This window comes from Ambystoma mexicanum, chromosome 12 (assembly GCF_040938575.1).
Source record: "Ambystoma mexicanum isolate Mex_15411 chromosome 12, UKY_AmexF1_1, whole genome shotgun sequence".
NCBI lineage: Eukaryota > Metazoa > Chordata > Amphibia > Caudata > Ambystomatidae > Ambystoma > Ambystoma mexicanum.
Window position 1 is genome coordinate 94,590,731 of NC_090936.1, and position 15,693 is coordinate 94,606,423.

At 48.5% G+C, this 15,693-nt stretch overlaps 1 protein-coding gene across 2 annotated transcripts in view; it reads right to left on the reverse strand.

The window, feature by feature from the left end:
• Nucleotides 1-956: 956 nt before the first annotated feature.
• Nucleotides 957-15,693, reverse strand: part of ORC5 (origin recognition complex subunit 5) — a 714,766-nt gene continuing 700,029 nt past the window's right edge. Inside the window, exon 14 of one of the 2 annotated variants that reach the window (XM_069628073.1) lies at nucleotides 957-1,882. In XM_069628073.1, coding sequence (XP_069484174.1) covers nucleotides 1,837-1,882 — 46 coding nt within the window. In that variant the 3' untranslated portion in view covers nucleotides 957-1,836. The remainder of the gene's footprint in view (nucleotides 1,883-15,693) is intronic. The other variant, XM_069628074.1, reaches the window with a different exon arrangement.

Genomic DNA, 15,693 nt, shown 5'->3' on the forward strand with positions numbered 1-15,693 from the left:
CAGAGTTTTCTCTGCAGCAGCAGTTCTCCAACTCGGTTGGCATTAGCGTGCACCGATTGCAGGTACACCAGGTGGAAACGCCGTCCATGAGACTAGGCTCAGGCTCTTGATCTGTTCAATCGTCCCAACTGTCGTCCGAAGCCCCATTGTTTCCGCATCTTTCTCTTTCCAGTAATTCCTTCTCGGAATACTCTGGTTTGTACTGGTAAGGCCTTATTGTTGCCATTGTGTGGTAAACAAACAAAAATAATTTATAGCGATGGTACTGGTATCTGTTCGCACGGGCTACAAGCAACGAAGGTAGCAGACCAGAGTACAGAAACGAGTCACAGGATACTTAAAGAAATACAGTGAGAGGAATGGAATAGAAAATCTGCTGTTGTGTGTTGTGAAACAGTCTGTTTATACTTATTGAGGAAAGAGGTGTCCTGCCATTTCCATGGCGACACATCATTAGCTGAAGCGCAGAGAATGTTGACACGAGATGTGCTTTGGCGTTGTGAAATGGGCGGTACGCGCCTAGTGATGTCTGGCTCAGGGGCGGGGGATATGATTTAGTGCCGCAAAGGCAGTTCACCCAGGGAGTTGCGTCAACTGATGATTATCACAAGATGGCCGCGCCCTGCTGCCTGATTCCGCTTGTGTTCAAAAGATGAAAACTCCAGTAAGGTGCATAGGAAATGTTTGTACGATCGATCAACGTATGGTTAAAAACACATGGCCGAACCAAAGGGACAATAATATTTCTGACCGCACCATTCCTTTAAATCCATCCAGTGTCTAGCCCTCCATCCTCCTGGCTGGATCCATATCCTATTACTCACCCCCTTGTACTCTTTGTTCCCAAGCCCTCTTCAACCCAACTACCCCCCCCCCCACCATCAGTGGGTTGCGTCTAAGCTCCCTTCGTGCTTTGTACAGCACTTCTTGGCAAAACACTTTTCATTGTCCATAAATGCAAAATGAACACTGTTTATTTCGTCAACAGTAACACCGGAGATTACATGCTTGAAGACAGTGTTTTCAAAAAACAGTAATTCAGGGGAATTACAATTTCTGCATATTAAGGATTTTCAAACAAGATGAAGACAGACATTTTTGGGGTTATAATCTATGTAAACATAATTGGCAGTTAACATGTATTTTGGTCATACAGCCATCTTGGAGATCTTTCAATACTTGACAAACTTCCACCTTTCAGCCTAATGGTTTATAATGCCTTTGCAGGGGTTCTGGTGACATTATGGGACTAAAACACAGGGTCACTTGTTATATCTTCCATATATTTACAACCTTGCAGAATGACTAGGACTGACAATCAGCTTTATCTGAAAACAACAAATAATGACTATTGGTTGTAAAATGAACATGGGTGCATGGCGCAAATCTAAACCCAGCGACGTGTACACGAGCGCAGAGAAGCATGGTTTAAATGTACACTTGTGTAGAACATAATTTGGTATGCATATTTTTAAATTGCATGCTTTAGCATAACAGACAGGACCGGGCATAGACAGACGCAATGCAGCCGTGTAGTCCCTGAGTAAATACATTTCAGTGTTAGGGCATCATCATAAGGAGTGGAACAGATTGGGCTTAAGACATGCTGTTTATAATTCACACATTGCTTCCAAACAATCGTGGGTCTCAGATAAATGGTCTTCAGCTGCGATCCATCCAGACCAATCAGAGCACTCATCGGGTGCCAGGTGAGGCAGGCACCTGTTTAGGCCAATTCAAAGATATCTAATCACTTCTCTGGACAGCCAGGTGGACGGAGGCACGCGGCGTGGAAGAGTCCCTGTCTCAGCGCACATATGGCTTCCAAATGTGCACTCACAAGAAATCGTAGAGATATTTGATAATGTCGAAGTTCACAGTCCTAAAAATAGAGGAGAAACAATACGTTTGCAAAGTCATCAAGGCTTCAGACTCCCACACATGCATATGTCTGAAAGTTAATGAGAATTTCACAGAAAGTGAGCAGCACATTGGACTATAAATAGCATGCAACAGTTGGACAACTATTGCAAACAAAAATCCATTCTGCAATATTGGCAGGTAGAACAAGCTGGTGTACGGGAGCTACACAATTACAATATTTGGCGCAATGTAAAGCTGAGCTCTACCATTGTGACACGAATTTCGCACACATGTAACAGTAACATTTACTCATGAGTATTTGAAATATGCTGTTTTTTTATGCTAGTAATTGTTCTACACTATTTTGATGTAAAAAGCTTGCCGCCATTGAGAACCTGGTCGATAACCTTTGTGTGGTTTTTCCTCTTATGATACACTACACATTTGATAGGCCAGTCTCATGTGTGATACCTAGTCTAGGCAGAATCCCTTTACAGTCTGCAGCCCGCAGTCCGTTTACTGTTTTTTTAGTGGAGGCAGAGCTCCTTCGACAAAACCTTGGCCCAGGAGCAGAGCGTGGCGGAGTTCAAGCAGAGTCCCTCTACAGTCTGCCGCCTGCAGTTCGTTTACTGCGTTTTAATGGAGGCGGGGCTCTTTTGACAAAACCTTGGCCCAGGAGCAGAGCGGAGTCCAGGCAGAGTCCATCTACAGTCTGTGCAGTCCGCACATGAGGCGCAAGGAGCTTTAACAGGAGGTTACAGGTATAACAGTCCTCCTAGCTGCTTCGATCTCCAGCCAAGCGCAGCTCCTCACAGGACAGTGTGTGGAATCCGGCAACCTAGTAAGTGGGCCATCTAACTTAGTTGTTGCAGTCGTAGGGGCCTCTGCTACTGCTGCTCTGCTATAACCCGTGCATCCGTCCATTTTGGACCCATTACATAGCAATAACACATTCTTCTTTTACCCCCCCCCCCAGAAATGTGTAGAATGAGTCTTGCTTTGGTTTTTGGCATAAAAAGGCCGCAGATTTATTTTCCACAATAACATAAAACCACACTGTACACATTAGTGGAAATAATTCAGAAGATGCAGCGACTGCTCCGTGTCCAATGACCTGCTTCCCCCTTTCTTTCCCAAAGTCCATTATAGGCCCAACTCTCCCAACCCTTTGCGCCTGAGCTTCACCTGCCCATGCAGGTATTCCTGGGCGGGGAGAGTGCCGTTTCCTTGGGGGAAGCTGAGCCCTTGTTGTTCCCCCCAGACGCCCCTGCCGTTCAGGCTCCCAAGGGGCGCTGGTCCGAGAAGGGCGAAGAGCCTTCCGGCTTTCTCCTGGCTCCTCCGGAGTCTGTCTCTTGTGTTTGGTTGCCCAAACACCGCCACGCCACGGGTGGGTTTCCGCCCACCGTGGCTCCCCCTTGCTGCCTTCCTCACTTTTCTAGGGTTTTTGCACAAAGGATCCCGTAAACTAGCTCCAACCCCAGTGATGACAATTGTACCCTGGTGACAAATGCACCCCCCCCTTCTGAAAAACCCGGGTACTTTAACTTAATCAAGCCGGGCCTGATCCGGCCACAGCCCCTGCAGAATTTGCCATTGACCATTCCGGCCTCGGGATTATCTCTGACCCAATGATTTCTGTTTCACCCACTCGACTGGCCAATTGCTTTAGGGAAACCATCATCCCCTGCCCCAGAGCCCCCCTTCCCAGGCTTCTCCGGTCGTTACCTCCCCCGTGTATGACCCATATGTCCGGCTTTGCCGTTTCCTTAGCAAACTGCGCCCATGCCCCTGCAGTTGTACCCCTTGGATCCCTGGCACCCCGTGCCATTCAAGTCTGCCCTGGGAATCACTTCCATTCTGCCCTGGGCATCACCTCAGACCATGCGCTCACTCAGTCACCCAACTGTGCAGGTATCTCCTGCAAAGAGCACCCTGTTTCCTCTGTCCCCTTTCCATCCCGCTCCGCCTTACCCAGGGCGGGGCCTGTTCCGGGACACCCCTGCCTGCCCTGCAGGAGTTACTTGTTTCCCCTTACTCCTTTGCACCAAGTCCGTAGTAGGCCCAACTCTCCCCATCTTTTGTGCTTGAGCCCCCCTGCCCTTGCAGGTGTCCGTAGGCGGGGAGAGCGCCGTTTCATTTTTGGGCGAAGCTGGTCCCTTGTTGCTACCACCAGCCGCCCCTGCCGTTAGGCTCCCAAGAGGCGCCGGTCAACGGCGTGCAAAAGACCGTTCCCCTCCTGCTCCGCCTTAACCTCCGCCTTACCCAGGGCGGGCCAGCTCCGGGACACCCCTGCCTGCCCTTGCAGGAGTTACTTGTTTCCCCTTACTCTTTTGCACCAAGTCCTTGGTAGGCCCAACTCTCCCACTCTTTTGTGCTTGAGCCTACCCTGCCCTTGCAAGTGTCCGTAGGCGGGGAGAGCGCCGTTTCATTTTTGGGCGAAGCTGGTCCCTTGTTGTTCCCACCAGCCGCCCCTGCCGTTAGGCTCCCCAGAGGTGCTGGCCCGAGAAGTGCAATACGAGTTAGAATGCCCCCTTCCAGTGTCCTAAACACTATGAGACCTTGACCTGTTAATTACCGAGGGTGCCAACTCGCATTGTTTGTTGATGAGCACCCCCACTTTAATTATTAGGATGTGACCTGGCCGCAAATTGAACAGCTGTGTACCCCACTGGGCCCCTCCAGTCAAGCTCACCCTTTCCAGGCCCCAGAAGTCCCGGTTTACCCCAGATTGTGGGTACCCAAACCGACCCCAGAACCTTCACCCCCCGAGGTATTGGTTTACCCTCAATACGTGTCGTATGCCACCACCCTGACACCCAGGGGTGTCCTAAAGAGCTACCCCACCTACCAGACGCCTCTTGGGTTATGTGGCCCCGTCCGAGCGAGAGGGAGGGAAGTTCGTGCTAGCTCAGCCCACCAGTCTCCCTTTGACCTGCCCCATTTAAAAGCGAGCTTCACCTACCCATGTAGTAAAAATGCCAGCCTCCGACCAGAGTTGCCTCTAGCAACAGCGGCACTTCAGCCAACCTGTGCAGCCCGTAGTAGCTGCCCTGCACAGAGCACCAATTATGATCCCTATGGAACGCTCAGCCTCGGCAGCCCATGGCCCCCTTGAAATAATTAACCCTTTAATGAGCAATTCCACGGGAAAGCGCTGTGGTTTCATCTGACGCCCTCTAGTAATATCTCCGCCGGTGGACTAAGCAAGGTGACCAGTGGCTGCCGCGTTCTGCCTTTCTCATGGCCGCACACAATCAGTTCGCTGCTGGCGGGATGTCCCGCCGGCCCATCGAAACGTGGCCCTAACACACCTTGAACCTGGCTGTACACATGAATTAATCCTTTACGGGCGCCTGCCAAAACCCTGCACTGCTCCCCCGTACCCTATGACGGTAGTTCCCCAACTTGTGGGACCCCAATGCCGCTGGCGTCCTCAGCCCCCTACCGGCACTCTCCCTGTCACACCGTACCAGAATACTTCTCCCCCTGGTAAGGCGTCCCTCTTTGGAATAAATTATCGCCTGTTACCGCGTAGGTGCTTGAGTTACCCCCACGCCCCCGCGGTTTGAGGCCTACCACGCTGCTAACCTTCTTTAACCCATAGTCACCATCCCGCGGTTCCATGTCCGACCCGGACCCAAGGAGTCGGGAACCTGCTCCACATTACTTTACAATCCGCCGCTTGTTGAACGATCCATGCCCTTTCCTGCCCATTCCAAAACCTATGTTACCACCAGCCAAGTAGTTGCTTGATCGGAGAATCGCCTGAGGCCACCCCTTATTCCTTATCACTCCTGTCGTATAACCTGCCCGCTGTGACCCAGTAGTGATACCTCACATTATCGCCGTGTAAGGAGAATTCCTAGATGCACAATCTGCCTCCTCCTAGCGTAACCAACTCCCCTTTCTTAGCCTTGAGCCCCTTTCCTTCGCATTCAAACCAGAAGGACGGCTAGCCATTCGCCACCGCGGGCACCTTTTAATGGCGCCGGCAGCAGGTCTGGAACGAGGCCACGAGCTATGCTAATGTCCGCGCTGCTGTGCTGTCCATACTTTAGCTTTTCTCTGCATGCAGACTGCTACCGTTGACTAGCGACCCGGAACCGGGCAAACTTCTATAAAGCTGTTGACGCATTGTTTCTCTAGTGCTTTTAATCCAACGCTCTATACAGCCCCCATCTTCACTTACTATCAACCCAACCGCTATTGGTAATTGTCTACTGTCCTTGGAAGGGTGAAGGCTGAGTAGGCCTCATTGGGCTTTGAACCTGTGACTTGTATCTCATACCCCAAGTCATACCAGCTTACCCTTCGGCCTGGCTGCCTAGCCTATCGCGTCCTATTACAAACCTCCAGTCGCCTCCAACCCCAACAATGGTGAACCAGAGCTGAGCTGACTGAACCTCAAAACCGGATCCACGGAGCCCCCGACTGCTTGTTTTAGCTCCCTGATGTCGTACTGCCACCCTTAGCCCGCAACCGTCGGTGCAACTCAAGAGTCCTAACCTGAGCTGTGCTCCTCGCCTTTCCTTAGTTCGCCGCACCATACGCCAGCGGTACGGAATTGCAGCCCCCTTGGCTAACCCCCCATATCAACCAACCCTTCATTTACATGGCCTCTCAGGCATGGTTGCCCGCCATTGCATGTAATGATGAACCCCTCGTCGCATTTAAACCGATACCGAGTGACCACATAATAAGCCACTTTACCACTTCTGACCCTATTTCCAATACCTTCCCCATGAACTCCCGAAACTCACAGGAGCAATATGCGACCGCGCAACTAATTTCCCCACACCCTGTGAAGACCAGTCCGCCTTGGGTGATATCCCTTTGTCAGAGCCCTACCGGGGAAATTTTACCCGAAAACACCAAAGGCCACCATCCATTCCTCCTAAGCCCCTGCCACCGCACTAAATCCCCGGGCACTCAAGCTGCCGCCTATCGACCCGCGTATTTCCCCCTCCTATGAGCAGCCCAGGAACCAATTCCTTGCATGCTGAAATGTGCTGCAGTGGGGAGTAGCGTTGGTATTACACCACAAACCTGATTACACCCCTAGATCCATCGCGAGTGGCGTATTAGTAACATACAGGACCATAACTTCACCTTAGATTAACTGAGTAACTCTTTTCCTTGATTTGGTATTCCGTGCCCGGCCTGTTCGCCTCACCTTAGCAAAACACATCGTATCACTCTCTATGCAGCCTCGGTTTCTATAGGTGCCGCTCCATTCCCTCTTCCCATGTAGAGGTCCTAGGCACCTCCTCACCCACCGACACACAAGGCGTATTCCTGCGCACGTGCGACTGCACCGACATGGCACCATACTAGGGAAAAAACGCTTATTTCCCCCAGGATACGAACTCCCCACATACTATCCTTCAATAATACTGGTTTTATCATATCCCAGGAAGTGCACACAATTTTTAACTGCGAACAAAATGATCACACCCACCCGTACGTAAAGAACGTTTACTCCAAAGCACGTGCTTAATCAAACCTCTCATCATTTGATTCTGCTACCCTGTTCACAGCGTTTGCTATCACCTAAAAGTCCCTTTAGCAAAGAATCCACTTAGTGCACCCCGAACCGGATATACGCACACCCATTTCCGATCACCAAGACCTAAACACTCCATGTGCTCATAGTAAGAGCCGATATATACCGCAACATTGAAAGGCAACGACGGCCGACCCAGAAACGGTGCAAAAAATGAGAAGCCCCTGTACTCCCTTACCATCATGCACCATAATTCGGTACTTAAATCGCGCTGTGAACGCTCCGGTGTCTACAATTCTTTCTTTTTAAATGCCCCGGAGGTTCCAGACATGGGATTAGAACTCAGGTCCCCAGCATCCCACGACAAAGCACTTAGCGGTTGAGCCACCAGTGGCCGTGCTGTGCGAGTGCTGTTTATTATTACCCCTTTATGTGGTGCTCCTTTATCAAAAAGGGCGCCCCGCGGGATTCGAACCTGCGTTAGCAGGATCTGCACGGATGTCAAGCGAGCGCTCTACTCGCTGCGCCACTTGAACGGCTGGCTGAAAGAAATTCATGTCCCATAATAATTTGTATTTTATACAGCGCTACGAACCCTACTGCATCTGAGCGCTGCTATTACCCACGGTGTGTGGTGCTCATTCATCGGCCTCGGAAGGAGGAAAGCCTGAGTTTGGCCCAAACCGTAATTATTTTTCACAACACTTTCAGAATTTTGAAGTTGGAGGTTTGGCTCGAACCCCCAACCTCTCAGGTACAAGTCACAACACTTACTGACTGTGCCACAGAGACTGACTAGTGCTCCCGCCTTCTAATGCCTCTGCCGCGAGGCCGCCCACACCAGCATTGACACCTCCGCTGCGCAGCAGCCAGAGAGTCTACCACACCCCCAGGCGAGGTCGCATAGGGAGGGTGGGTGTAACCCAGGACCATCTGGGCTCGCCCCACTAAGGAACCATTCCTGTTCCTTGCCCCTCCCCTGCACGTACCTTCGCTTGTGCGCGATGCTCCTTTTACACCGTAGCCCTGCTCCTTCCTCACTGGAACCCCTTCACCGAAACAGTCTTCCACTGGAAACCCCGAACGAACTCGAACGGCATCCTTCTCCTACGAGCGAAAACGAAGTCCTCTGAAAACGAAGTCCTCTGCTGGTAGGTGGGCGTCCCAATGCCAAGGCTAGATACTGCCTGCAGTGGGAAGCCCGCTTGTTATAAAGGAGGGTAGCCCCACCCCCCGCCATTGTTGCCCTTCGCGGGCTTTTCCTCCGATTTGCCGCGCTGTTTCCTTTCGCGGGCTTTCGCTTCGTCTTGCCGCGCTTCCTGCGGGCACCTCCCCCTCATCCCGGGGGAGGGGGGAGGATAGGAGGAGGACACCGCCCGGGTTATCGGGGTGCCTCCTCCATTTTGGGATTTCGTCGTCGACACTGGCATGGCCGATCTTTGGACACTAACACAAGCGCTCTTTCCAAGGGGCAAGGGGGGGGGGGAGATGGACTAAGGCGGCTCCTTGAGCAGTCGGGCATGCCCTGCCCTTGGCTTTAGACTTGTCCTTGTTTTGTTCTCGCTGGCCTTTGTTACTGGTGGTGGCCCTGTTCTTCCGAGCCACGATACCTCCCCGAGCTGTAATTTTGTGTGCCCTCAGCATGCCCCTTCTTTTGGCGGCAGCAGTCCAGCAGTGGGGACGACAACCAGGCACACTGGGGATCCCGTTTACATATCGATGATCATTAAACCTGCAGGGCAGTTGGAAATCTAATGTTCTTTTTCTGCGGACCCCCAAAGACTTGGTAACGTTTGGAAACCGGAGTCAGCTCTTAGTCCCAGGGCTCCCTTGATTAATTGAATATTTGGACAATTCACTTTTTGCCAACTAACTTCGCAGCCTTTTTTCTATACTTCTAATTTTCTTATTATTAATTCATCACCAACCTATCAATTAATCGTGTTTAATCATCTCATTTTATTCACTGTTTTACTGTGATATTTATTGTCATACTTTTTTAATGTGTGTTAATGATGTATTATTACGATTGTGCTTTTTATGCCTTTTATGACATTTTTGCACTTGCACTTTTCCAGCACTTGGTCTGCCCTACATTTTTGCGCATATTTCCAGGTAACCAGCTCAGTGCCTATGACATTATGCCCAAACATAAAGCCAGAGACTTACCTCTGGTGGTGAATAGAACCAGAAAAAGTAACCCAGTCAGGTTGTTGTTGGGATGGATCCACTGCTGGCCACAACCAAAATAAAAAAATGCAAATCCAGCCAGGTTATTTCAGGGTCAGGTTCGACCTCTCACCAGTCAACCCTGAATGAATATTTGAAACAAATGACTGGAAAAATAGAGGCGTGCACCCTGAATACAGAAGGGGCAATTGAAGTGGCCATCTATCACACAAGTGACAGAGGGTATACTACCACCATTGCCCTCCCCAAATACTAGTCCCCCTAGTCTATCTCAATGTCTTAACTCCAGTGAACAAGTGCTGATGGGAGCACAGTGTTGGTTAGTCAGACCCTAGAGATACAGGGCATGGAGGGTATAGGGCTGCCTCCCCCACTATCATCACTAAGTTTCACTGATAACTCATTGGAATCTACCTCCAGTGATTTTAAAATCTTAGATGAGGTTTTGGATAAAAAGCTGGCCCCTGTTCTTTCTGGTATTGCCTCACTGAAAGACACTCTGAATGTATCCCTCTCCATTATTGATGATTTAATTAGGGGGTTGAAAAGTGATGTAAAGGAGATTAGGGCGACTGTGGACTTATGAAATACACCCACTTTGTTAGCAATGGCACGACTGTAAAGAACAAAACCCGTATCCCAGTCCAGAAATAGAGCTAATGTACTAACAATCCAGAGCCCCCAGTAGTGCCAGTCCATGTTCAACAGCACAGGGAAGGCACCAAAGGGGCTGCTGTGACAGCTAATAAAGAACCAATGCTGACACCTATCCTAGGAAACCCATTGCTCTGGGCCCAAAGTAGTCCTTGATCTCTCACCTTAAGCAGCACCTCTGGTAGGAGTAATAACGGGATTGCCTCACCTAGAAAAAGGAGTGGAAGAATCAACAAACTCCGTGATTAATAAAACCTCGCAATGGATGAATACCCATCTACCAGGGATGAAGATTAATCCTAGGGGCATTTTGATGGCTTGGGTTGGAAATACTCCCAAAACAATGAAGGGGGGAAGGGGGAGTTGTTTGGAAGCCTCAATGATAGCCCAGACTATGCCGGATTACCTTGTTTCCGCACTTAATCCAGCTTGGCAGACCAAGGTGACCAGCTTTGACACATGTTCTTTTCTCCCCCTGGCTTCCTTCTACCCACCCCATACAACACCACTGAACCAACGCCAGTAGTGAAGTATTGAGGAATTGGATTAACCAATTTCCCTCGGGGTGGGGCCTCGGAGGAACAAGGGCCTCCAGAGGAACAAAGGGCAAAGAGCTGCCCTATCACAGAGTGTGTGCCCTCCCTCCCACCAAGGGCTGCCATGACATTCCGCTGCTGGAACATTGCGGGTGGAGTGTTAAAGCTTTTGAGAAGGGAAGTGGTGATATACTTGATGTCTTACGTCATTTCTTTGCAGGAAACGTGGGCAACGAACCGTGTATGTTTGGATGGCTATGTTTCCATATGTACCCCAGCGAGGAAGGGCTAAAGAGGTCGTTGTTGTGGGGGAATGGCAAACACCAATTATGCTTATGTCCTCCCTGAAACACTATATAGTAGAGAGGGAACTGAAAAGCCATATTCTGCAATATGTGGCAGTTTTTCCTGAGAAAGGCCAGCAACAACTCCTGGTTAATTTCTACAACAGTCCGCATGCTTCTGATAAGGACTGTCTAGGGGCATTGAAAGAACTCAGAGTCAAAACACCTCTCTATGCTGAGTGAGTACATGGTTGTGGTCTTGGGAGGGGACATTAATGTTAAATTGGGTAACAGGATCCCGACTGACTTGTTGGACCTGGGTGAAGATTTTGTATACAGGATCCCTTGTCCCCAATTGTCTGACGAAAGAATGTGCTCTAAGGGCTTGCAGTTGAACACATGGCTTGTGGATTTCATTCACTAAATGGACGTGTAGGATGTACTGGGGACTCCTACATTTGTAAGTAACCAAGGCATATTGATTATTTTTGTATACAAGTTAAACACTGGCCGTTAATTGTGGACTTTGCAGTCATAGACAAGATCACTAGTGACCACTTCCCTTGAGGATCGTTTTGAGTCTGGTTCACCACCGGTCCTTGATTGTTAAGCACCCGCATTTGGATCTCTACGATATTAATCCCTTATGTAAACGCAGGATAAAATGGGCTAGGCGTGACCCAGAGTCTACCCAGTGTAAAGCGATCCAATCGAATTTGGACCACATTGTATCTATATCTAGCCTCTAATATGATGCAGACCAAGAGCAATTTTTCTTGCATCACAAACAAATATGGAAATCACTGACATACTTATTTCAACATGATTTTAAAACCAAAAAAGCAACACACACAGTTGGTTTGATGATATGTGCAGGACAGCACATAATCTGAAGGGGACCCTGTGGGACAAGGCAAGTACTAGGGAAGAGGGTATTAGTGCAAGGGCGCAGTATAAAAGCGCTCTGGACATAAGAAAGAACTAGCTAGAAAACCTTGCCTGGGAAGAACTCTTATTGACAGTCACAAATAGGGATTCTAAAAATGTTGGGGAATTCGTTGCAGGTGGCCCAACTTTTTACTTTTTAAGAGGGGTTAGACTTACAGAGAGAATCATGTGAGCGCTAGGGCCTGGTCAGACCAGGACATGCAGCCAGACATGGGGAGCGGTGGTCTACACTTTGCTTGACTGTGAAGCGTGCAGAACGCGGTCAGTCGGCAACTGCATAACCAGGCGCCTGGCCCAGTTGCAATACCTGCTGACCTATTTAAGGAGGAACAGGAACTCTGGGTCCCATTATTGAATAACTGTTTTAATGCCTTTCTGGAACTGGGGGAATACCCACAATCCTGGAAAAATGCTTTTATCTATCCCATTTTTAAAAAGGAAGATCCAGCCAGCCCCCTATCTTACATGCATATTTTTCTACTGGAACCTCCTTTAAGATCTTTGGACGTGCGGTCCTGGAGCCTCTGTAACAATGGATTTCTGACAATATCGTCTCAGATATCCAATATGGCTTTCAGCAAGATTTGGGGACACAAGAGCACGCTCTTAACTTGTAATTGGTTGGAGCATCCTCTATTTTTGTAAGGGGTAAATCAATTTGGCATTTATGGATCTGAGCACAGCTTTGATAGAGTTGACAGAGCTACACTATGACAGGTGCTCATGTCCATGGGGTATTCCGTTCAGTGGAGTATCTTTGCTGAAAATGTTGGGGGGGACATGGCATCTGAAGAAAAGTTGTTCCAGCCAAATTAATGGGGACAAACTGGTGTGCCATGAAAGTTGGGGGGGGGCAAACACCCTTGTCCCACCCCTAAAATGACACCCATGGTTCCGTTGAACTGGTAAAGGTACTTCAGATCATCCACGAGGATAACCGAGCATGTGAGAGATTTGGGGAACAGGGCCAATGCACAGGATACTTTGAGACAGAGAGTACGCCAAGGTTGTGTTGTAGCCCCTTTGTTGTTTGCTCTCTATATCAATTGCCTACATAAGGCATTAGTTAAAATAATGACCAACTTTCTTAAGATGGGTGCATTGCCCCTCCCTGTTTTGGCAAATGCAGACAACGTGTTTTTTTTTTGGCTCGCACCTCAACCGCTTGGTTACGCTGCTTTTATGTCCGACTTAAAATTATCTGTAAATACTAAAAAGTCAGCAGTGACGGCATGTTCTAACGGGTGGAGGGAGGTTAAAAATGCAAAAAATGTGAAATCATCCCGCGGGTAGAAAAACTGGACTTTACATATAGAGAAACAGTGCTTTAAAATGAAGCAGGCCTTAGGGGGGTTGGTCTCGTTTTATGAACATGTGTCAAGGACAGCCAATCAAACTCATTTTGGAAGTTTACAGAGCACAGACCAAGGGTGTAATGAACTATGGTGCGGCTCTGTGGGGTAATAAAAAAACTTCACCCATAGAAGTTAGACATTTTTCTTAAAATTCATTTGGGTCTCCCCAGTTCGCCACCAATTATGCTGTACATACCGAATTGGGTACTACACACATAGGTGATGATTGGAATATGGCCCCACTTTCGCACTGATTGGCGCTTTGGTCAAACCCAAGAGCTAAGCTGACGCACATGATCAAAACCTTGTTGCAGAGCTCTTCTTGGTGCAAAATCCCCTGGCTGAATTTCATTTCCCAGTGGCTACTGCAATTGAAAACCCCAAGTATGCAGTGCCCCTCTGCTCTTTTAACTCCAAATATAAGCAGATGTTTTTTTCTATAGTTGTGGCTAACGGGGAAACAACTGGGTTTCATGCATGAATCCAATAGGAATCACTTGTTGATTTCAGACCCCCCCCAAGGCATTCAACCTTTCCTGTTACATAGCAACAGAACAATAGACCGCTGGGCATTGACCAGGTCAACATTCAACTTATTAGGTCTTAGAGCGATCACTAAGAACTGGTGGATCGCTGAGCAGTGCACAGCTTGACTGGGGTGCAGCGCTGCAGAAGGGAGTAGTTTCTTACCTGTAACTCCATTTCTCCAGCGTTGGTATCTTTCATGGATTCACATGCTCAGAATATTCCCCGTCATCAGGCTGGGAACCCTCAGTATATTTATAAAGGCTTTTCCTATAGGAAAAAATGTTGACACTTCTGTGTCCTATCTATGTTGTTTTTGGGCTGCTTACGCTTGACCTAATAGTATGTAGGGATATAAATAGCCCAGCCCCCACGGCTCCCCTCAGATTTTAACCCCCAAAGTAGAGGGAACATATAGAGTTTGCATTCAGGGGAGGCCGGCAGCCGCATGCGAATCCATGAACAATACCAACGCTGGAGAAATGGAATTACAGGTATGAAACTACTCCCTTCTCCAGCATTGGATCTTTCATGGATTCACATGCTTAGAATAGATTATACAGCAGTACCCCTAACATGGAGGTGTGCAATGCAAACTAAGACTATCCAGGCCACATATGCAGTTGGGTATACGAAAAAAAAAAACATCAAGGTACATTGACAATAACTAAACATATGAAATATTGACAAAGGAGGATCAATGACCAATGCCTGTAATTCTGAAAGCCTCCTTGCCGACGTAATGGCTACTAGAAAGGCCATTTTCCATGACAAAAACTTCAACGACGACGATGACATTGGCTCGAACTGAGCTTTCATTAGTGCTGACAGTACTAGATTGAGACTCCAGCTCGGTGAAAAGTTCGAAAAAGGCCTTTCAAGAAATGCTTTACCAGTCGATCGCTGAAAAGAGGCGTTGAATGTCTTTTTCGAGTAAATCTCGAGATGGCCGCTAAATGAACTTTAAATGGAGGAAAAAGCCAATCCTTGCTCCGCCAAGTGTAACAAATATGGCAGAATCTGTTCTGCTCCGACGTTCAAGGGGTCTACCCCTTGATGATCCCTGTACCATACACAGAATCTCTTCCATTTTACCTGCATATGAAGCGTTCGTAGACGGAGCTCGTGCTGCCTGTAAAATTCGTCGACACTCTGAGGGAATGTTCAAGTCCCCGAACTCGGAGAAGTCGGGAGCCAGGCCGTCAGGTTGAAGGAGTCTGGGTTGTGATGTCAAACCGCTCCTTTGTCTTGAGATAGAAGGTTCGGAATCTTCTGGAACCTCACTGGCTCCGCTATCGACAGTTGTAGTAGATCTGAGAACCATGACTGTCTCGCCCAGTAAGGAGCCACCACAATTACCCGACACAAGTACTTGTGAATCCACTGGAGTGTCCGCTGGATGAGTGGAAACGGAGGAAATGAGTAAGCAAACTTGTTCGTCCACGGGAAGGAGAACGCCTCTGTTAGGCAGAAACCTGTGCAGTTCCCTTAGGGAACACTGCAAAAGATTTAAAACTACAGGTGTTGGCAGTAAACCCACTTGGTAGCAGTCTGTACCACCCAGATTTACCTGGTAGCTGTGGCCGAGCAGTCAGACTTCCCTCAAGAAGAGTTAGACAGTATGCAAAGTATACACAATAGGCACTCAGATACAATAATACAAGCAAACACTGACCAGAGCTTTGGTATCAAAGTATATAATTATTTATTTAAAAACACACGGTTTGAAACACTCCAGCACTCTTGTTGTAAAATAATCTAAACACAGTAACTATTGTAATATGTACACCCCTTTTTCCTTATCAGATAAGTCACAGTAAAACACCACTTATTTT